Below are 22,003 nucleotides of genomic sequence, written 5' to 3'. Positions count from 1 at the left end.
ATAAGACTGCCTTCCAAGGATACGTAATCATGCACGAAGTATCAAATCATGTGCCGACATTCTCTTGATTTTAGGGGATGAGCTTGGAGTTAACACAGTGTTGGAACAATGATTTATTCAAAACAAGAAATGCGAGATCGGATTGGGGGGGGGGGGAAATAACCTGGAGATGGTACAATGCTGGCACATCAGAATCTGCCGCTCTTTTAAATGTATGGATGAAGAAGCATCCCAAGTGCATGGATGGTTATGGAGCACTGGACATGGGGAACAGGAGAACGATGTTGAAAATGTCTGCAATGCGGATGAACCTATAGAGTATAAGCAGATTGGATGGGGAATGTTGATTTTCATTAATCTGTATTTTGCCAAGCAGAAGCTTTTTTCAAAGCGGGACCGCTCCAGCCAGCAGCCAAGAGTCCAGATCCCAGGAAAATGCCCAGGATTTGAGCAGATCTGACGATGGTGGCAATGGCGGCGGCAACAGAAATGGATGAGAAAATAAGCGAAGTACTCAGGAGGAAGAAACAGGGTCACTGCTTCCCCACCAGAGTCACAAGCACAGACGCCTCGTCTCTCTGGTTTCCTATTGGGCCAAGCAGAGTGGGTGAGTGGTCATAAAACATGGATATAAGGATGTTGTTACACCGGAAGTTAAGGGTTTGGGTGTTTAGCTAGCTAGTGTTAAGTGTAGTGGCTCTTGTGCAATAATAAGGCTCTCTTCTTCCCCCTCCCCACAAAAACTCCTGTGTATTATATCATTACTGAAAATATGATGGATTTACTGCAGGGTAAGCTCAAGTTTCTGGGTTTCCCTCCCTCTTTAGCCAAATGCTTGTACTGATAATGTTGTAAATATGTATGCTACCAGACTCAACTCTGGGTAGAACACAATAATTTATCCAGGTGGGATGGTGATCAGAAAGTGTACAAAACTTGGATTTTAGTTTCCACATAAAGTTTTCTAACCATTAATATTTTAATGGCTGTTTTTATTCTAGGCTCTTTTACTTTCCTTATGTTGTAAATTGTTTTAGTTTAATACTATATTTTGTAACATCCATTTTACACTCTGAATTCATAAAGAAATCTAACCCTAATTTTAAGTGGAATTGCGCCCCAATGGGATTCTCAAGTATTTTACCAGGAAACCTAGGTAGAGCTGCTCAAAACACCAGAGACCTCCTAAACATACTGATGCACTATGAATCCATTGGTGAAGTCCATTTTTCTCTCCAACTTCATGGAGACCTAAACCTAACTCCAAGTGGGTTTGCCCCCAAGGGGATGTTTGCATATTTTCGCAGGAAACGTAGATGGTCATGTTCAAAATGTCAGTGACCGTATAAGCATAATGGTACACAATGAATCTGTTGGGAACATCAATTTTAATCTCCAAATTCATGGAGAGTTTACCCCATGTGGATTTGCCCCAGAATTGTAATTTCCCTTTTATTTTAGCAGAAAATGTAGATAGGGCAGACACAAAACATCAGCGTCCTCCTAAGCATATTAATGCATTACAAACCCATTGGCCATGTCCATTTTACTCTCCCGTTTTATGCAGGCCTAACCCTAACCCTATGTGAGATTGCCTCCAATGGAATTTTCCTATGTATTTTGCCAGAAAACATAGATAGGGCAGGCTTGGAAATTCAGCTCCTCATAATCTTACCAAAGCACTTTGAATCTGTTGGTGACATTCATTTTGCTCTCCAAGTTAATGGACTCCTAACCCCTAAGTCAGTGTTTTTCAACCACTGTGCCGCGGCACACTAGTGTGCCGTGACATAGTGTAAGGTGTGCCGTGGGAAAAACACCCGCCGGGTGTTTTTGCCTCGGGACATCTCTGTGTCCACTGTTCCCTCTAAGGTGCGCGGCTGCGCACGTGGCAAGAAAACACTGCGCAGCCGTTTCAAACTGCGCGCAGTGATTTCTGCCACAGGCTCCCGAAGCTGAGGGGAATAGCTGCTGCTGCCTCCTCCTCCTCCAACAGCACTGCCGGATTTTCCGCCAACGCTGCAGCCGAGGTGAAGCCTCCAAAGCTCCCACAGGCGCCCCCGCCCATGGCAGCGGCGGCGGTGCCTCCCCCTCCGCTCGGAGCACCTCAGCTGGGCTCTGGGTTACCCCTGCCGCCGCCTCCACCTCCGCGGTTTTTCAGAAGCCATGAGGCCTTTTTCCCTGCTCCCCGCCCCCTCCGTCGCCTTCCTACTAGCTCCCGCGGCCAAATGGCTCCTCAAAAGCACGGCGGAGGAGGAAGGGGGAGGGATAACACGGGGGCCAGCTCAGGTGCTCTGCGTGGAGGCTAAGTCAAGGACTGGCTGTATTGCAGAGGAGCTGGGAGCCACCCAAGGATTTCACGGTGCTACGAGGAGGAGAGCGAGCCTCTGAGCAGCTGCGGGGAGCCTGCCTGGCCAGGAGCGACCTTCGGCTGGACAAAGGGGCGAGGGCTGCCTGGAGAAACAGCGAGGGCCCTTTTGAGCTAGTGAGCAGGAACGTTTGTGGAGCACACCGGTTGTGTGTGGAGGCTCCACGCAGAGCACCTGAGCTGGCCCCCGTGTTATCCCTCCCCCTTCCTCCTCCGCCGTGCTTTTGAGGAGCCATTTGGCCGCGGGAGCTAGTAGGAAGGCGGTGGAGGGGGGGAGCAGGGAAAAAGGCCTCATGGCTTCTGAAAAACCGCGGAGGTGGAGGTGGCGGCAGGGGTAACCCAGAGCCCAGCTGAAGTGCTCCGAGCAGAGGGGGAGGCACCGCCGCCACTGCCATGGGCGGGGGCGCCTGCAGGAGCTTTGGAGGCTTCACCTCGGCTGCAGCGCTGGGCAGCAAATATGTTGGTGCTGGAGGAGGAGGAGGAGGCGGCAGCAGCTATTCTAGTGGCAGCGGGGGCTCGTTGGCATCTTCAGCGGCAGCCCTGCCCCCTGTGAAAAAAACCGAAGATAGAGCAGATCCACGCAGATGACGTTGCTGCAACATGACTGGAGGAGGAATTCTGGGAGTTGAAGTCCACAAGACTTAAAGCTGTCAGGTTTGAAGACCCCTGGGGTTTTTTTTCCTAAAGGGTGTGCAAAGGTCTTGTAACTTGACAGCTTTAAGACTTGCATGCTTCAGTGCCAGAGTTCCTGAGCCAACATGACTGGAGGAGGAATTCTGGGAGTTGAAGTCCACAAGGCTTAAAGCTGTCAGGTTTGAAGACCCTTGGGATTTTTTTTTCTAAAGGGTTAGGGGTGAAAAGGTCTTGTAACTTGACAGCTTTAAGACTTGCATGCTTCAATGCCAGAGTTTCTGAGCCAACATTTTGGTTGCTAAGCAGGACCGTTGTTAAGTGATACTGATATTATATAACACTTTTAATTAAGCGGGTACCTTGAATAAACATAACTTTGAGTTTCAAATAATACTGATTTCGTTGTTGTCTTAGGTGACATCTGTGAAAAAAATTCAGGTGCTCAGGCATGAAAATATGCCGCTCAAACACTATACTTTTCTGCTCACACTGAAAAAAAATTAGAGGGAACATTGTCTGTGTCCCGAAAGTTGCTTTCGGGACACAGGGATGCCTCTATTAAGTCCCTGCGGCCCCGCGTTTACTTTAAAAACGCGGGGACCGCCGGGAGGTAGCGCACACAGGGACGTCACTGACGTCCCATGCATGTGCCCATAGCAACAATCGCGGAGGATTCAAGAGAATTACTTTATATATAGTCAATATAGGCACAGAGTTAAAAAAATTTTAACATTTTCTAATGGTGGTGTGCCTCATGATTTTTTTCATGAAAAAAGTGTGCCTTTGCACAAAAAAGGTTGAAAAACACTGCCCTAAGTGACCCAATGAGAATTTTCCTGGAAACACAGGTAGGGTGGGCTTGGAAAATATGCCCTCGTAAGCATACCGATGTGCTATGAATCCATTGGCAACATTCGTTTTGCTCTTGGAGATCATGGAGAACTAATCATCCTAGGTGCTGACCCTCTAATGCAGTGGCTCAACTTTCCTAATGCCACAACCCTTTAAAACAGTTCCTCATGTTGTGGTGAGCCCCCAACCATAAAATTATTTTATGTTTTCCATATTTTTTTTGAAAATATGTGTTTTCCGATGGTCTTAGGCGACCTCTGTGAAAGGGTCATTCGACTCCCAAAGTGGTCCCGACCCACAGGTTGAGAACCACTGCTCTAATGGAATTTTTCCATATATTTTACCAGGAAACATAGTTAGATGAATCTCAAAAAGTTAGGAGTACTGGTAGCATAGTACTTAGAATGCTGTATTGCAGGCTAACTCTTCCCAAAGTCTGGAATTTCACCCTGACTGGAGGTTGACTCAGTCTTCCATCTTTCCAAGGTCAGTAAAATAAGGACCCATACTGTTGACGGCAATATACTGTCTTTTTAAAACACTCAGGACACCTATGGACATTAAATGTCATTTAAAAATATACCAATTTTCTGAAAAAGTAAAATACTGTGCGTTAGATGCTAAGAAAACTGTACTTTTACAAAAAATAACATTCCTGTTCTGTTTTTCTTTTACAAGATTTTAATATTGCCTCTTATTTTCCAAGATTTTGCTTTTTGCTGTGTCACTGAATAATTATATTGCTGCTACATTTCACTTATTATTATTCTGTTTATTCGCCTTATGGTGTTGTTAGATATTAGATTGCATATAACTCAGTAAAATACCAAGCCACTGATTTTTATCATTTCAACAGATGTTTCTGTTGCATATGGAAAAAGCTATGAGCAAAACATTGCAAATTGCTGATATTTCTTCTTTAACATGTATTAAAGGAAGAACAGAATGCAACAACTACCCTCATTTCAGGGATATATTAACTACAAATAGTACAAAAATGAGGCAATGCATTCTTGAATTCCATATCTTTTGTGAGTTTTCACTGTTAAATTTGCAACAGATGGTGCCATGTTATTGCCATATTGTTTGCCTCTGTATTTTCTGTTCTTCCTAAATAATGGAGAAATAGCATCATCCAGAACTCTGCTTTGCTACTGTGTTTTTAATATGCTTGTTCTCAATGAGTCACTGCTGAGCTAAAATTTGGATGCTTACTTGACAAATCTAGAATGAAAATTTTGGACTGGGAACATGTGGACATTATGAAAAATTATGCTTGCCTACAGGCATATGTCCACATCTGTCTGACTTCCATGTATATTTCTGTCTGTTTTCTATCATGAGATAATTATCTACCGGAAATCACGTGAACTTAGAATGACAAATAAACCAACCTTACAAATAGGCTTTTGAATAACTTACCAGCACACAGTTCTGTGGGAACACATTCCAGGTATTGAATTATCTATCACTGCTTTTTATTTCATTTTCCTGCTTATGTAAAGCCTCATAGCAATAAAATTTGAGCTAGGAAGTCTAATGATCTCTGAAATTCTCTCAATATCCAAGATATTTTAAAAATTACTTTTCAAATCAGCAAACTGAACAATGTTATTCGTATCAAATTGATTTCTGTATGTGAATGCATATTGTCAAATTTAGTGTGAAATCCAACCTGTGAGCAAACAACAAAACCTCATGCTTTTCTTTTTTCTGCCTTTTTCCTCCCCCAAATCTTCTTCTGCTTATTGACAGAAATTCCTGGAGTAGATTTGGGTGATGAGTATGTTTTTATTTACACAAAAAGAATACTGGGTTTCCCCATCAAATAATTTACTTTTAAAATGGGAGATTGTTTATATTCGACTGGGAATAATGAATGTGGAAACAGATGAGATTTCTTCAGTATAATGTTCCTTTTCGTTTGGGAGAATTATCTTAAATTCAGATACATTTTCCTTTTAGGGAAGTGCATAATTTTAAAAAAAAAAACAGGTAGCTTCACTTAACACAGTGGCCTCCAATCTTTTTGATATCAGGGACCAGTTTCATGGAAAACATTTTTTCCACGGACTGGAGGGGTGGGGAGGGAGGAGGATTGCGCAACCTAGATCCCTCACATATGCACTTTACAGTAGAGTTTGCGCTCCTATGAGAACCTAATCCCTGGTGATCTGAGATGGAGCTGAAGCTGTGATGCTAGCACCGGAAAGCGGCTGCAAATACAGATGAAGCTTTGTTTGCTTGCCTGCCATTCACCTCCAGTTACCGACCTGGGACAGCTCTCCTTGCAGGGCCGCCGCCGCCATCCCAGGACTGAGGATGGCTTCTTCTGTGGCTTCCAAACCCCGGAAGTCTGCTGCCGAGTCTTCCGGGAGCCGGGACAGAGAGTCTTCCGGCAGTGGCCCTTCTGGGAGTGGGTTTCCCGCTCTATGGTTGTAGGCCGGCTGCTGGAAGACTCTCTGCCCCGGTTTGGAAGTCGCCGAAGAAGCCATCCTCAGAGCTGGGATGGCGGCGGCAGCGGCTGCGTTGGTGTCGGTGTCCCTGCAGGGAGAGGTCCAAGGTCGGGGGAGGCGGAACAGGCGCACGCGCAACACCCCCCCCCCTCCAGCCGGACAGAGCGCCACTCACCGACCCAGCGGTATCCCGAAGGCGCCAAGGCGCGCGAGCACCTGTTCTCCCTCCGGCTCCCGAGGAATACCGCTGGTCGGTAAGTGGCGCTATGCCTGGCTGGAGAGGTGGGTTGCCGGGCGGCTGCCCTCTTGCGAGCGGGCTCCCGAAGAGCCTGGCGCGGAGACGGGAGGACGCGGATGGAAAAGTGACTCGCCGAGATGGATGGTCATACAAATTGCATGGATGAATAGAAGGTGTTGCAGAATGAAGTGTGCATTGCATAGAATGGAACATTCTTGAAGGCTCAGACAAGTCTGTCCACGCATGATAATAAAGCAGCGAACATATATCTAAATAAAGCTGATCAGGGAAGGAGTAACACTACTTTTTCACAGGTACTCAAAACTAATTTTTACACTAAGTGGAGACTTATCTGGAAGAGGTGCCTCTGATGAACTTTTCCTCAACCTTGGTTCCATCTTTTGCTATGTAGACATAGCAGTAGACAAGTGTTGGGCATCAACATATAGATCTTCATGGCAGCAATTACCTTTACACTATGCTACCATTTGTGGGTGGTTTTGCAGCAATAAAACTATGCCTCAACAATAAAAGCAAGGAGTGACCACTAAAGAACAGTAAAAACTAAGAGTGAAGCAATAATCCTAACACTGTCCAATGAAATGTCCCTTCTAAATGTTTAAATCCATAATATTAGGAGCTAGAAATTGAGGATGCAGAAAGGGTTAACGGTTGGGGACCCCTGACTTAATTCCAAAATGTTATCTTCTGTAGAATCCTAATTCTAATTTTGTACAGTCAAGCAGCAATTTCCTCTGTTTCTGGATAAAACAAATATGCACAGTTGTACACAACTAAAAGCTGAGGTCCAGCCTACTTTTGTCTGGCTCCCATAAATCCATTCACATTTTAAAGTCGTTGCAATGATCCTTTAAAAGCAAGCCAATTAGATTCCATCTGTTTCCCCGTTTAAAATGAGTATAAACTAATTCAGGTGATAGCTTTTGCAGTTAGTTAATGACTATTCCTTTTCTCTCAGACGGGTTTAAGCACAGCTTCTAATTCAGTAGTTGCGAGTAAACTTGCCAAATTTATTCTTGTCACCAAGTAAGCAATCTGCAATTTAAAGAAAAATGATATGGATAACTAATTGTTTCAAAATTGTTTTTGTTTATGAATATTTGAAGTGTATGCTAGCTGCCAGAACCACATGTGAATTGGTTAGCCGTATAAATTTAAATAAAATGAATACCGGAAATAATATATCATTGAAACTTTGCTTTTTACATAATAGTTTTCACCATATAGTTTAATTTCATTGGTTTGTTTTTAAATTGTCCAGGTGTCAACCAGAAGAAATAACAAAGATAAATGGTTCTCTTTCTGCATCCTCAATTTCTAGCTTCTAATATTATGGATTTAAATATTTAAAAGGGACATCTTACTGGACATATGAGGAATATGCATTGATCACTGAAGCAGTGCACTATGTGTGAGATTTGTGTATGGGTATATATAGGCTTGTGTCTATTTATCCAGTAACCAGCATATGAAATGTTGCATTAACACAATGTTTGTGAAGGGAAGAGAATGTTGCTATGAAGGACAGTGTTAGGATTATTGCTTCACTCTTAGTTTTTACTGTCCTTTAGTGGTCACTCCTTGCTTTTTTTTGTTGAGGCATAGTTTTGTTGCTGCAAAACCACCTACAGGTGGTAGCACAGTATAAAGTTAACTGCTGCCATGAAGATCTATATGTTGATGGCCAACACTTGTCTACTGTTACTTCTACATACCAAGGTTGAGGAAAGGTTCATCAGAGGCACCTCTTCCATATATTCTCCACTTAGTGCAAAAATTACTTTGGCTACATGTGAAAAAGTAGTGTTACTTCTTCCCTGATCAGCTCTATCAGATATATGTTGGCTGCTTTATTATTATTAGTGTGGACAGACTTGTATGAGCCTTCAGGAATTTTCCATTTTATGCAATGAATACTTCATTCTGCAACACCTTCTATTCATTCATGCAATTTGTATGACCATCTCGGCAAGTGACTTTTACATCCATCATGTTGCACACAGCAATACCAAAATGATGTGCTTGCAACTGCCTGACAAGCCACGGGGTCATGATAAGTCTTCACTGAGTAGGGGTGTGACTTTATAGGTCACACAAAATTATTCTATTTTTTTCTATGCTGAAAACCCAGGAGCATCTGGTGGGAGACAAGACATGAAAAACACAGAGTTCCAGCAGTAAATGCTGGAGTAGCAGCATAGTAACATAGGAGCAGCATAGTCCCACCCACCTCAATGGAACCAGAGCTTGTTCAGTAAGGTAGAATGCAGCAGCCAGACCAAACACTGACAACAGATGGAAAACACCAGCTGTTTTGAAATGGAACAAAGGATGCATGGAGATTCCCTTCATGGTGACTGACATGGGTTGAAGGCAATGTGTGTTGCTATCTGCAAAACAGTAAGCGGGCTGTCCTTACACCAGAACAAGCAAAATGTATGGATGAGCCTCAAGTCTTGCTTATTCTGCAAACCACACCCTCTCTTTTCAAAACTCTGGGATTAAGGGCTGAACCATTGCATAGGAACCCCAGATAGCAAGTGGCAGGAAATGGGGAGGACAACAAGATTCAGAACAAATGAATTGGGCTGCATTTCATTTTACCAAGTAGTCATTAAAGCTGTGAGGTCATTAAAGCTTTTGAGTGAATTGTCCATTATTACTCAGCCAGCAATGCAGGAACCTGAAGAATGTTATTTTCCTTTTTTTCCCTTCCTGCCTCAAAGATCAATGCCTGCTGAGTGTGAAAAGTTTTCCAAGGCCAGTTGGGCCATAGTCTGTTATTACGTTTTTAGTTTCTGTGATAGTTTTGCAGATGTTTGGGTATACACAAGCATATAAAGTACTTCTCTTTAATTGCTCATGGGCCCAATACTGCCAAATTGCAGTTATACTCTTTACCAAACTGTTTTTTTTTTCTTGTGTCCCAAAATTATTTTGGGAGGTCAGGAACAAGAGAAACAGGGTAGAGGTTATGTTGCCCTCTCCTGTGTTGCTTCCAAAAAGAGTATTGGGGGTGAAGAAGGAGATAGTTTTCTTACAAACTGTTTTATTATGTTGAAAGGCAAGCAAAAATGATTCAATGGTTGACCTTTGAGACTTCCTGCTACTCTGGTCATCTGCATCATCAGATCAATGGATGATGAAGTCAGGGCACATTCTAATTCCATGTACCTTTCACCCAGGACAACAAAATACAGATACATCAATTACATCCATTTAAGTTTGAAATCCTTTGTTGTATCCTTCCAAAGAAACCACATTGAATCATTTACTCTAATTTTATATCTTTCCAGATGGGTTGGGTCGGTAAGAATGACTAGCGTTCTCTGTCATTTTGACAGTTTGCGCTGCTTATGTTTTAACCAAGACAAATATTTCAAAGAAGGTAAATGAAGACTATTGCACTTCCAAGGAAAGCTTTTTGTAAATACAGCAGTAAAACATGCTTCAACAAGTTGATGCTTTTAGTCACTCTTATTCACAAGCTGTCAATTTTTAATAGCAAAGTCAAGGAATGTGTTCATTATTCTACCATGCTGTACCTGTCACAAGGTAGCTAAAGAAAACTAATCCCTAGCAAAATGATCTTCATTGTATAAGCTGGAAATGAGTAGCATAAGGAAAGCTGTAAACCAGTATGCCTAACAATGATATAATTTATTAAATTGAAATCATTTTGTTCTTGCAGCCTTAGTTGATTCCGAAGGTACAATAAATCCAGTCTCTTTGTTTCTATTCCATGAGATCTACGTAGAAACATATGTGGGTAGTAGCTTTAAATGTTTTGAGGACAATTTTCAGCCTTTGTAATGCGTTACGGAGATTCACGGTCTGAATTTAAGGTTTTGACAGCAGGCCGTTTCCCTCAATACCTTTATATTATTGAGCTGTGCCAATTTCAAAGGACTAAAGAAAATTGAATCTGAGGCATGTTGTTTTCTGTTAAATGTCAGAAAGCATGATGGTAGTGGTTTCCCAGTTTTAAAATTATATTTATTTTCTGCAGCAGTCTGCGTAACTAATCAAATGCTGCAAGTGCTGTTTATTAGTTTTATGTTTTAAATCCCAGTAGGCAGCAAGAATGTAGAACAGAGTCACTGAAATCTGTTTGAAAATTGCTGATGATTTCAAGCTCCAGTTCTGTATTAGAATAGAAAGAAAATTAAGCTTAGGTATAATAGATAAATTGGTCAAGGCAGTAAAGAAACGGAATGGTGAATTGTTTTCCAACCACATTATAGAGCTGTCTTATAAGTGAACTTACTTATGAGCTGGTATCTGAAGAGCAAATGGAGATTCTATAAACAAGCTTACAGAAGCATTCAGAAAGTTTGGGTTAGGGTATGATTATTTAAGCATAATTGTACCCAGAAGACACTGTGATGAAAATTGCATGTTATATAAATAAATGAAACATCAAAAAAAAGTTTGGGTTTTCATTTAAAATATTATTCAAGGGTTCCTTAAACTCTGTGAGATCCTAAAATAACTTATGTAGGTGTGCCTCTCATCCATGCATCATCTGGAGACGGACAGATATATAGAACATCTGAATGCTGTATTGGAGCAGTACTTGCAATGCTTCATTAACTTTCAGCAGGACAACTGGGTGGACCTGTTGGCGTCTGCAGAGTTTGTGTACAATAATGTGCAGCATACCTTGATACATATGTTCCCATTCCTACAAACCTATGGTTTCCATCTGCACCTATTCCCTTTGCTGCCATCGGACTCTACGGTACCTGCCAGCATGAACTTCCTGCAGGAACTTGCAGCCACACATCGAGTGCTGCAGGACCAGTTGAATCGTGCCAAAGAGGACTGCAAGAGGTTCTCAGACCAGCACCAATGTGATGTCCCTCCCCTGGCAGGCAGTGACCAGGTTTGGCTCTCCACCCAGCATCTTCCCTCAGAGTTGGACAACCAATTCCTGGACCCATTTCTGGTGGAAGCCAATGTTAACCCAGTGGCCTGCTGATTGACTCTACCTGCCCTGCTTTATGTCCACCCAGTATTCCATCACTCCCTGTTGGTATTGTGGCACCAGCCAGTTCCCACTAGATATCAGAACCACCACCTGCACCAGTGTTAGTGCAGGATGGTCAGAATATGAGCTGGCACTCATTGTGGATTCTCATTTTTGCCAGAGATATCTGCAATATTTAGTGGACTGAAAGAGCTATGGCCCCAAAGACATGTGGGAAGATGCTGAGACTGCATGCCCCTTGGCTGGTTCGTTGGTTCCACAGCTGATACGTGCAGAGATTTGGTCCATGACGCTCCAGGATGACTGGCCATGCCGGCGGGGGAGTGTGATCACTCCCCTGGATGCTTCCCAAGATATCTCTCCAGATGTCAGCATGGAAGAGGATGAACCAGTTTCAGGCATGTCTGGAGGCTCCAAGCAAGAGAGGAAAGTACAGCTGCAGCTGGATAGTCCTGAGGCTTTAGGTGAGGATATGATGAGGAAAAGGAAATGCCGTCAGTACCTGATCCAAGAACACAGGCCAGAGAAAAGGCAGGAGCAGAGAAAGTCAGCCAGATTACTTGTGAGGGGAAAGCCTCACTCTTTGATGGGCTGCACGAGAAGCTGGCTATTTAGCACAGTAGACAAATGGAGGTGATGCTGGAAACAACATGTTTGTTTCCTTGCTGTGTGTTCTTGCCTTGAACTTCGGATAATCTCTTCAATTGTTGCCTTTGCCTGTGGATTTGCCTTTGCTTTGGGAACTTGGTTTTGCCTCATAGACTGGACTTGCCTTGCCTTGAGGATTAGGGTTGACTTCCTTTGAGTAGCCTGTGTAGCGTTGACTTCCTTTGAGTAGCACTGGATTGAGCTGGTGGTGCCGGCACAGGGAATTAATAGGAAATACAATTCAGGCTCAGAAGTCTTAATAAAGACTCCTTCCTTACACCAGACGGGTGTATGTGTCCATGAGTCGGACAGCACAGTACTCCAGCAACATAAAATAATACCATTCTTGATGTTGTGATATAATTACTAGTATCCTTCCGGAATCAAATTCATATTGGAGAGCATTAGCTTTAAAGCCTTACATAGCACAGCACTAGGATATATTATGTTCACCACAACATAAACTGATTCCTGTCTGGTCTAGACATCTAAGGAGGCCTGTTGTGGGTTGCCTCTCTTAGTGAAATTCACCATGGATCAGGTGACAGGCTTTCTCAATGGTGATCGCCATTCTTTGGAACATTTCATCTGGGAAATATAGATGACTTTGTCTCTACGTTTCACAAAAAAGTTACAGCGGTAGTTTGTAAGGACATTCAGCCTTTACTTGTTCTTCATTGCCTTGTTTATGTGCATTTATATCAGTTTTATCTTTTTATCTGCCCATAATCAAAATTGGATAGTGACATTAATAATGGACATAAATATATCTAGAAATTAATAATTATATAATATTGCTTGATATCATAGTCAATTATTTCTTTCATAAATGAACGTATGTGTCCCAGGATAATGTTTCAAGATCCAATCTGGGTTGGTGAATGGGACCACAGAGAAGGTCCCTGAAGATGGGCTCCAGTATGAGCCTGATCCCGGTGAACAACCCAGATTAGCTCCTCCAATTATTTTGGTCTTCAGATTTACATGGCTGGAGGATCCCTGTGTACCTGTGAATGATCTGAATTGCATACTAAAGCATTTGAAATGAAACTCAGAACAGTGCTATCCTGTTTTCCCCAAAATAAGCCCTTCCCAGATAATAAGCCCTATCAGGCTTTTGAGTACATGCGCTAAAATAAGCTCTCCCTGAAAATATTGCAACACAGCAGCAGCCATGAGGTGACCACACTTGCCACCTCCTACACCTCAAAAATAATAAGACTTCCCCAAAAATAAGGGCAAGTCCTTATTTTGGGGGTCCAAAGAAAATAAGATACTGTCTTATTTTCGGGAAAACATAGTATTAAGTTACTCAGAGATTTTCAGGGTTAAAGCGTAAGCTTTATTAATGAATTTAACCACCTCACATTCACTTAGATTTCCCAACCATGATGTTCGTACATACAAAAATGTTAGAAACATACAATTTGTATTTCCTCTTGTGTCTGGCTTGGATGTGAATCGGAGTATGGACATCCTCTCCAGTCCAAGTCTCAAGAATGAAGAAGAGCAATAGTTGCAACACAGTAGCGGGTGTGTTATTTCCCAATGGCCCCTTGCCTAGAAGTCATCTCCACTGCATCATTCCAATTCCCTCCTGTGCATCAGCCTCAAAAGTAAGTGGAGATTATTGAATTGGCAATAAAGGTGCCTAAAACTATCTGGTAATAGAAAGGTTCTCCCAGAGCTTATCAATTTGGCTGCTTCAGTTCATTTTCCAGAATAGTGCTGCAAACTGCTTCCTGGGTGCATTCCAAAAGAAAGATAGAACATTCTAGGGTGGAACAGTGGAACATTCTGTTATGAAATCAGAGTTTTGCCCAAAGATAGATTATAAGATGCTTCTTCTGCTTTTGACTTTAATTAGTCGTGGCTTAATAAATCTCAGTTAAAACATGAAAAACTGAGTAACCTACTGGGGTGGGAGAAGAGAATTGGTTGTCGTTGCAATTTTTAAAAGCAACTAGAATATTGCCTCTTAGAAGCTCAAAGCTGCAATGGATAAGGCCATGCAGTAGTAAATTACTCTTATGTGCTTTATAATGATATTGTGTTCTTCCATAATAACTATATATTTTTAATGCCACTTTTCAGTTGTGCTTATTTGAAGTGTTTTAATAATAAGGAAAAGATCAGTGCAGATTTTTGCACTGCACTGTCATTCTGCATTTTGCTGTTGAATAAGTTCTTTGCCAGCTAGTGGGTCTCATCCTTTGTGTTGAGTGCATTATCTTTTTAGATTTAAAGGTCAGCATTTGGGAATGCATCAAGGAGCAGTTTTCTCCTGCATTCCTATGGGGCAATTTGAGGGCAGTAAACTGTTGCATGTTGATTTATTACCACCTCCATCATAATCTCATTGTGTATTTCAATCATCAGTCAACGAACCATTTGTGTATCTACACTTTCAAATTAGCTGGATTGATGGCTTGGTTAAAGTTGCAAGTGGATATCATATAAGATCCTGCTTTGAAATTCAATTAGAGGAAATTGCCTATAAAATAAGTACTCTGTCACCCTTCAGTTTGTCTCAGCATGTGCATAAAGATGAAGTGATGGACCTGGTCCTGAGGCAGCTGCAGCAGTAATTTCTATACTGTGATGCCACAGTGTGATCCACGACATGTAGCAACTTGCCAACTAATAAAATAGTGACATACTGAAATCGAAGTAAGAAAAAGTAAACTATGCATTTGAAACTTATGGATGAATTCCAATGCTGCTTTACAGAAAAACTGGGATGAAAGAATAGGGTATTTTCTAAATCAGATCGATTCAAAACGACAGCTCTCTTTTGGGCTACTGAGTCCAAGTCTTATTTTGTACAAGCATTCACACTAGGGCATCCTCAACAGATGACTATCCAGCCTCAGTTTGAACATAACTTGTGAACAGCCCATTACCTCTTTGGGAAATTAGTTTATGTTTTGAATTGCTCTGTTAGGACATTTTCCTAATACAATATACATTGTATTTTAATGTACACAATGTAAGTTAATTTGTTTCAATGCATTTGCTTTCAGAGTATGTTTTTAGGTGCTGAAACAGTGATGGCGAACATTTTCAGCACCAAGTGCCCAAACCGGAACGTGCATGCATGTGCATGCATCCACACTGGAGCACCGAAAATCCAAACACCAGCTGGCCAGTGTGCAATGCAGCTTAGAACTGTGTTGGCTTTTCTGGCAGCTGCAGCACACTGCTGGCTCATATTTAAGTCATTGTCCACTAGGACTCCACAATCCCTCTCATAGTTGCTATTATTGAGCCAGGTATCGCCTATACCCATGATGGCACGGGTGAACCGATAGCACACGTGCCAGAAGTGGCACACTCTCTGTGGGCATGTATGCCATTGCCAGCTGCTCTTATGGTTTCCGGCACCAGCCAGCTGGTTTTGGGGGTTCTGGCAGTCCGGCGCGTGCGAAGACCGATTAGTCGGCACGTATGCGTACGCTGGAAACTAGAAGAGCACCTGGCGATGGCGCATGTGCCCACAGAGAGAGCTCTGCATACTGTCTCTGGTACGCGTGCCATAGGTTTGCCGGTGCTAAAATAAATGGAAAAATAACTACAAAATCTTTTTTAAAATAGAAGAAAGCGGTAACGCAATCAATTTAAGTTCTTCTGAATTTCTCAGTTTCCTGAATGTAAGCTTGTTCAACCACTCCAATATCTACTTGTGAATTCATCCCCCAACATTGATTGGAATTTTAAGAATATGCATGGGAAGTCAGGCTCTTATCCAAGAGCTCAGTCTAAATGGTCTTAATTATTTTACAGTTGTAGCTGTTTTGACATTTGGGTGTGTTTTCCTCTCTAATTCTCCAACCACCGCTCTTTTGTTGCTCATCCTGTTGCTTAATCTCACAATGGCATCTCATCCTGAACTTGTTTCTGCAGATATGCATCACTGTGTTATTCTAATTATTTCTATGGGTCTTTCGGGCTCCATCCTTATCAACTCCATCTTTGAGGCAGGATGTCACTTCAGTTCCAGAAGCTGCCTCCCAAAAATGCTTTCCCTCCTGTTCCTCATCCTCCAAGCTGCTGGTAATTATAAAAGGGTGCTACAAATGACAGTGTCAAACCTCTGGGCCATCTTCACATTCCAGATGGATACTGTATTGTGCATTGTGGTTGTCAAGGCTTTCATTTCTGGGCAAGCTCAGCATGGACATTTAAGTCCCCCAGAACAAAATATCTAGAGCAATCCATTGCCATTGCAGAAATAATTCTGACTAGGCCAGGAAAATTGTTTTAGAGCAGGGGTGTGAAACGCAAGGTCCACAGGATGGATCCGTGCTTAGTTCTGGCCCACGGGGCCTCCCTGGAAACAGCGAAGGACTCGCCCGCAGTGCCTGTCACGGCTCCTTCACTTAATAACCAAGAAAGAAACCACTTAACCCATTTTGTAGAATTAAGAGTACTTTTACTGATTATAAGTAATGAGAAGCTAAGCAAAGCTGGATCTGAGCAAAAAGGCGTGAAAGCATTAGATATCAATACATGATTCATTCCCCTCCCCTTGGTACCCCAGTCCATAGTCCAATCGTATATCTCCACAGCTGTCAGGTGGGAAACATCTTCAAAAATCATCATCAGGTTGGTATGCCGGACAGTTGGCCTTGGCGGGAAACTCCCCTCCTTCCACATGCGCAAACGAATGGTGAGAAAAACTCCCAAATAACAGTCCTCCTGTACAGATTATTTCCCTCACCCAAATACCATGCCCTCCCTCCCCGTTTCAATGGCAGCCAAAAAGCAAGCAACAAAACAGAGGCTGACAGTGCCTCTGCCAGCAAAAACAGCATGGGAAGGCCATACACAGTCTTCATGAGCTCCATTTTTGCTGGCAGAGAGTTGCAGGAGACTGTCGCAGCTGAAAATGGAGCTCGGGAGCCCGTTTTCACAGGCAGAAAGCTTGGGCCACTACAGGTGCCCCCGAAATGAGTGATGTCGAGCTGGCCACACCCACCTCAGCCATGGCCCCCCATCCCCCCAAAGTCAAATGCAGCCCTGATGCGGCCCTCAATGAAATTGAGTTTGACACGCCTGTTTTAGAGAGTGGACAGTATATGTAACAATATTCCTATGGTGTCCCACAATCCAAATGTAACAGCACATACTAAGTGCTGGTAGAAAAGTTAGATGTACCTCCTTCTCAGTAGAATTGAAGTTCTGTAGACACTGGCCACACTGTCTCCCCACTCTTCAATCTTAATCTACTGTATCACAAAGAACCCTGTGATGCAACTTCTCCTCTTTTTTCTGCCAGATCAGCATTTTCATAAAGATTAAATCCTGGCTTACAGATGTGTTCAAGTGCCTTACTTTCTGAATCATATGGCTACAAGTCGTGGAGTCATATAATCAATGTTCCCTCTAAGCTGCGCGGGTGTGCGGCTGCGCATGTGGCAACAAAACACCACGCAGTAGTTTCCAACTGCCGCGCAGTGGTTTTTGTGAGATGCCTTCCACAATAATAGGAGAGGAGAGCCAGCCTGGAGACAGCAATCAGTTCTAGGTCCACAAGGCAGAAAGTAGCTGAGAGAAGGGGTGTGGGATTTGGAAGAAAGCATGGGATGGGCTCCCAGCAGCAGCTGCTGAGATTCGCCATTTGAGAGAGAGAGGGAGGGAGGGAGGGAAGAGCGTGAGCATGTGTATTCCTCCTTCCTTCAGCCCAATACACTCGCTGGCATCCTGGCCAGACAAGAGGGACTACAGAGGGTCTCTTCAAGTCAAGGGCAGCGAGTCATTCAATGGGAAAGTTGCCTCTTGGAAGGAATGACCCGGCTTGGCTCCCGCTTCATCTCTCCTGCCTCATCTCTCCTGCCTCTTCACTTCTCCGTTCGGTCATTGGGTGGCAGATCGAAAGCGGAGGCCAAGCTGGGTCATTCCTTCCAAGAGGCAAGTTTCCCGTCGAATGACTCGCTGCCCTAGACTCGGGGAGAGCCTCTGCAGTCCCTCTCATCCGGCCGGGATGCCAGCGAGAGTGTTGGGATGAAGGAAGGAGGAATACACACTCAGTCTCTCTCTCTCTTTCCCTCCCTCCCCCCTCTCTCATATTAAAAAAGAGTTAGTTAGTTAGTTAGTTAGTTAGTGGGCAGACTTAGCACTTTGTTAAATTTGTTTCTCTCTGTGTTGTGTATATATACATGTCTCCATGGATGCAATTGTGCAAGCATTTTTTTCCTTTTTAAAAGAATTTTTGGATTTCTCCTCACCAAACCTTTAAGACTGAAAGAGTTAGAGTTGAAATATAAAGAGATTGTCAATCGCCATACTGTTAGATTGATAGGCAATTATGGACTATCTTGATTATATCCTCCTTAGAAAGAATATGCTACTGTATGGTTGAGAAAAAGATCAAACTTCGTTCCACGGAAACCCAACAAAGTTCATAGGGAGGGTTTCTTTCTACGATGGGCTTCTTGGGTCAACAGTGAATATCAGTTATCAAAAATGTATGTAGAAGATTAAGCAGACAATAGGCAATTACAAAAAGGGAAGCCAACTTTCTGAATTCTGTTTCTTTGCACTTAGTGACTAATAAATAGACTAACGTTCTGAAAACCTGACCTAAATTACTTATATAATTATATATTTTAAATAGCTGTAAAGCTATGCTGAAAAAGTTGTTCTCAAGGTATTGTGATAAATTCAATAAAAGAACGTAAGGAGAAATGAGAGTATTGATGAACGTAAGGAGAAATGAGAGTATTGGATAGTAAATGGACAAATAAAATTACCAATCAAAGAGAATATTTGCATCTCAGGGTTAAAATGAGATGTTCTCTTACTTTTTCCTCTTCTTCTCTTCTCTCTCTGTCTCTATCATCCTCCTTCTCTTTGTCTCTCTTCTCTTTCTCCTTTTCCATTCTTCTGTCACTTTCCCTCTCCTTCTCCCTTGTCCCTCCTCTTTGTCTCTTTCTGTCTCTCTCACCCTCTTTCTCTTTGTCTATCTTTCTCCTTCTTTCCCACTCTTCTGTCACTTTCTCTCTCCTTCTCTGTTTCTTTCTGTCTCTCTTCCCTCTTTTTTCTTCCTCCCTCCCTCTCTCCCACTCTTTTATCACTTTTTCTCTACCACCCAACCTGTCTCCATACTTATCTTCGACTGATCATGTTTGCAATAATTTATTTTTTCTAAACAGGTGCAGTTCCCTTACCGGATCCCTCACTCACTCAAACACACACACACTCATGCATGCACAAAACCATTTTTCTCCATTCCAATTCGGATCCTATAAATCAATTGCTCTCTGAAACATCTGTGAAAAAAATTCAGGTGCTCAGGCATGAAAATGTGCCACTCAAACACTATACTTTTCCACACACACTGAAAAAAAATTAGAGGAAACATTGCATATAATGTCTAGAAAGATAATTGCAACTGCTTTTGGGCAGACTCTCGTGTTAACAAAAGTACTTCATAAGCAAGTGCTGAATGACACAGCAGCCCATCACTGCATCTTTTTGCAGCTTAGCAAAATACTGGGCTTGGCAAGCAGCAAGGGCTAATTGGCCAGTGGAAGTATAATTGTTACTATGACCATTCCTGGGCATGCAGATGTGGTCCAGTTGCATAGTCAAAATGCCTGATGCACTAGACACAATACAGTGAAGTCTTCTCACTGGGCTTTCTGCTTTTGCTGCTAGCTTTCATAACCAGTCTAGCTCAGTAGGTTGAAATGGAAGTGACTATGTAATCCCTTTGGTCACATATCTTAGTTCTTAGGAACTCTTTCTTTACGATTAACAGCTCTTTTAACCAGAACTGAAAGATGGTGTACAGAAAGATGGAAAACAGTTAATAACTTTGACTAGCCATAATTTATTTGAAAGTACTGGCAAGTCTTGATATATGAGTAGAAGACATATAGGAAGCTTCTTCATTGTCAAAACTATCATTGCTTCAGTGTTTAGAATTATTCCTAACCAGCCTCATTATAATATAGAACAATCTGAAATGTGGCCAGACACAACACTGACTGACTAGGCCTGCCCTCCACTGGCTAAGAACAGCTCTTTTATCAATCCTGTCATTAAATTCAGGGTACAAACAAGTGGATGTGTGATAATCAAGTCATACAGCTTTCACTTCCACAAAAATTCTGCTCCAGAAAGAAGAAAGAGCTCTGATATTGACCAGTCTTTGGAAGGATAGTGGGAAGGAAGAATGTGATCTAAGAATCACAAATGTGTGTGTGTGTGAGAGAGAGAGAGACAAACAGATAGACAACAGAGAGAAGGTTTCTCCTTGTTCTACACCATTTGTCACAGGTATGAGAATAGCCTATGGCCATGATGGTGAACCTATGGCACTCTGCTGTGTATGTGCGCCTGTCCGTGAATACACATATCCATGCCTGTCTGTGCATGTGCATATCCACGCCTGTGCACATGTGCATGTTCATGCATGTGCACATTCATGCATGCCCACATGCGCACATATCCACTTCTTTCAGTTTGGTCGTGTTTGCATGCCATTTGGACACTTGGTGCCTAAATAATTCACCATCACTGGCCTTTGGGATAACCTGGTATTCTATCTGTGAGGACAGAAAGGGAGTGAGTTTAGTGGATGAGATCCTTTCCTATGGCAGAAATAGGGATGCATATGATAAAGCTAATAATGTTAGAGCACATTGCCTGCTAAAAGGGGAACTTCCATCAAAATGACAAGGGTAAGGTAAGATGGTAGATATACTTCAAGTCCTGCAGTCATTTTGTCCTATTCACAATTTTTTTAAAAAAACTAACCTTCCTCAATCTGGTATCAAAATATGGGTCAGGCCCAAAATGCAGTCCCAAAATTTTTATATGCCAAATTGGGTACAGCTGGTTTAAGAAAAGCATTGTGCACTCCTAAATACCTTACTATTTCTAGATTTATGCTCTTGAAATGCAATCCTGGAATTTTGTGGATGATTTGAAAAGTAAATAATTTGAAATTTAAGACTTCATTCTAAGGCTCTTTCATATGGAATATTTTAAAGACAAATCTGACATGTTTTATATTTCCATTTTTACCAACATGAAAAACAGGGTTTACTGCTCTTTAATAAGCATTTCTTAGTACCGTATATTTAATACACTGCAATGATATTTGTAAAATATATAAACACTAGGTGGCAGAATAAGGTTAGAAAAATGTGTCTAATGCCACATAGTTTATAAAATGTGCAGCCAGTGGGAAAAGGTCACCATGTGAGAGTATTTTGGGCCATGGTGCTTTAATTTTCTTTTTCATTCTTTTTTCTCCTGGTTCTGTATGTTTTAGACAATTATCAGCTTACAGTTTCAATGTCTATTTGTCTCATGTAGGTCAGAAAGGTAAAACATTGCATGCAACAAGATATTAAAGGGGGAAAAAATCTCCTTACTTATTTACATATCCTTCTAGGCTATCTCTCAACATCCTGTGTAACGTACAACCTTAGTGTTTCCTGGCAATCTGCAATGCAAATACTAACTAAGGAAGCCTGACTCCTTTTTGCTCCCAAGCCTGCTGCTGCCACATGCTGAGTCTAGATAAAAAGTAGAAATAGCCGAATTGAAAACAAAATTAGCTAAGACATCAGTCAAGGAATTTGATTCCAAAGTAGATTAGAGGTGTACAAGGAATGACCCAGACTGGAATCTTAATCCATATGGAAGGAATTTTAATATTTTATACCCACTGCAATCCCAGCCCAGTAAAAATCAGTCAAATGCCCTGCTTGAACTGGGGGAGCGGGAATCTATGGGAATTTTATCTAACACAAATTGCCTATGCTGAACAATGATCAAAATTA

At 42.2% G+C, this 22,003-nt stretch overlaps 1 protein-coding gene across 8 annotated transcripts in view; it reads right to left on the bottom strand.

Moving 5' to 3' along the window:
- The window catches only part of TBC1D32 (TBC1 domain family member 32), a 98,460-nt gene extending 92,256 nt beyond the window's left edge, over nt 1–6,204 (bottom strand). For 5 of the 8 annotated variants that reach the window (XM_087718554.1, XM_087718560.1, XM_087718561.1 and 2 more), the window contains exon 1: nt 6,127–6,204. In XM_087718554.1, the coding sequence (XP_087574680.1) occupies nt 6,127–6,162 (36 nt within the window). In that variant the 5' untranslated portion in view covers nt 6,163–6,204. Of the gene's footprint in view, nt 1–5,275; nt 6,063–6,101 lie in introns of those variants that run through there. The other 3 variants (XM_087718556.1, XM_087718558.1, XM_087718557.1) reach the window with 3 other exon arrangements.
- Between the last annotated feature and the right edge of the window lie 15,799 nt (nt 6,205–22,003).

Source organism: Thamnophis sirtalis, unplaced genomic scaffold, assembly GCF_051295495.1.
Source record: "Thamnophis sirtalis isolate CommonGarterSnake01/CBP01778 unplaced genomic scaffold, rThaSir2_p1.2 scaffold_6, whole genome shotgun sequence".
NCBI lineage: Eukaryota > Metazoa > Chordata > Lepidosauria > Squamata > Natricidae > Thamnophis > Thamnophis sirtalis.
This window is presented reverse-complemented; position numbering and strand designations above follow the sequence as displayed.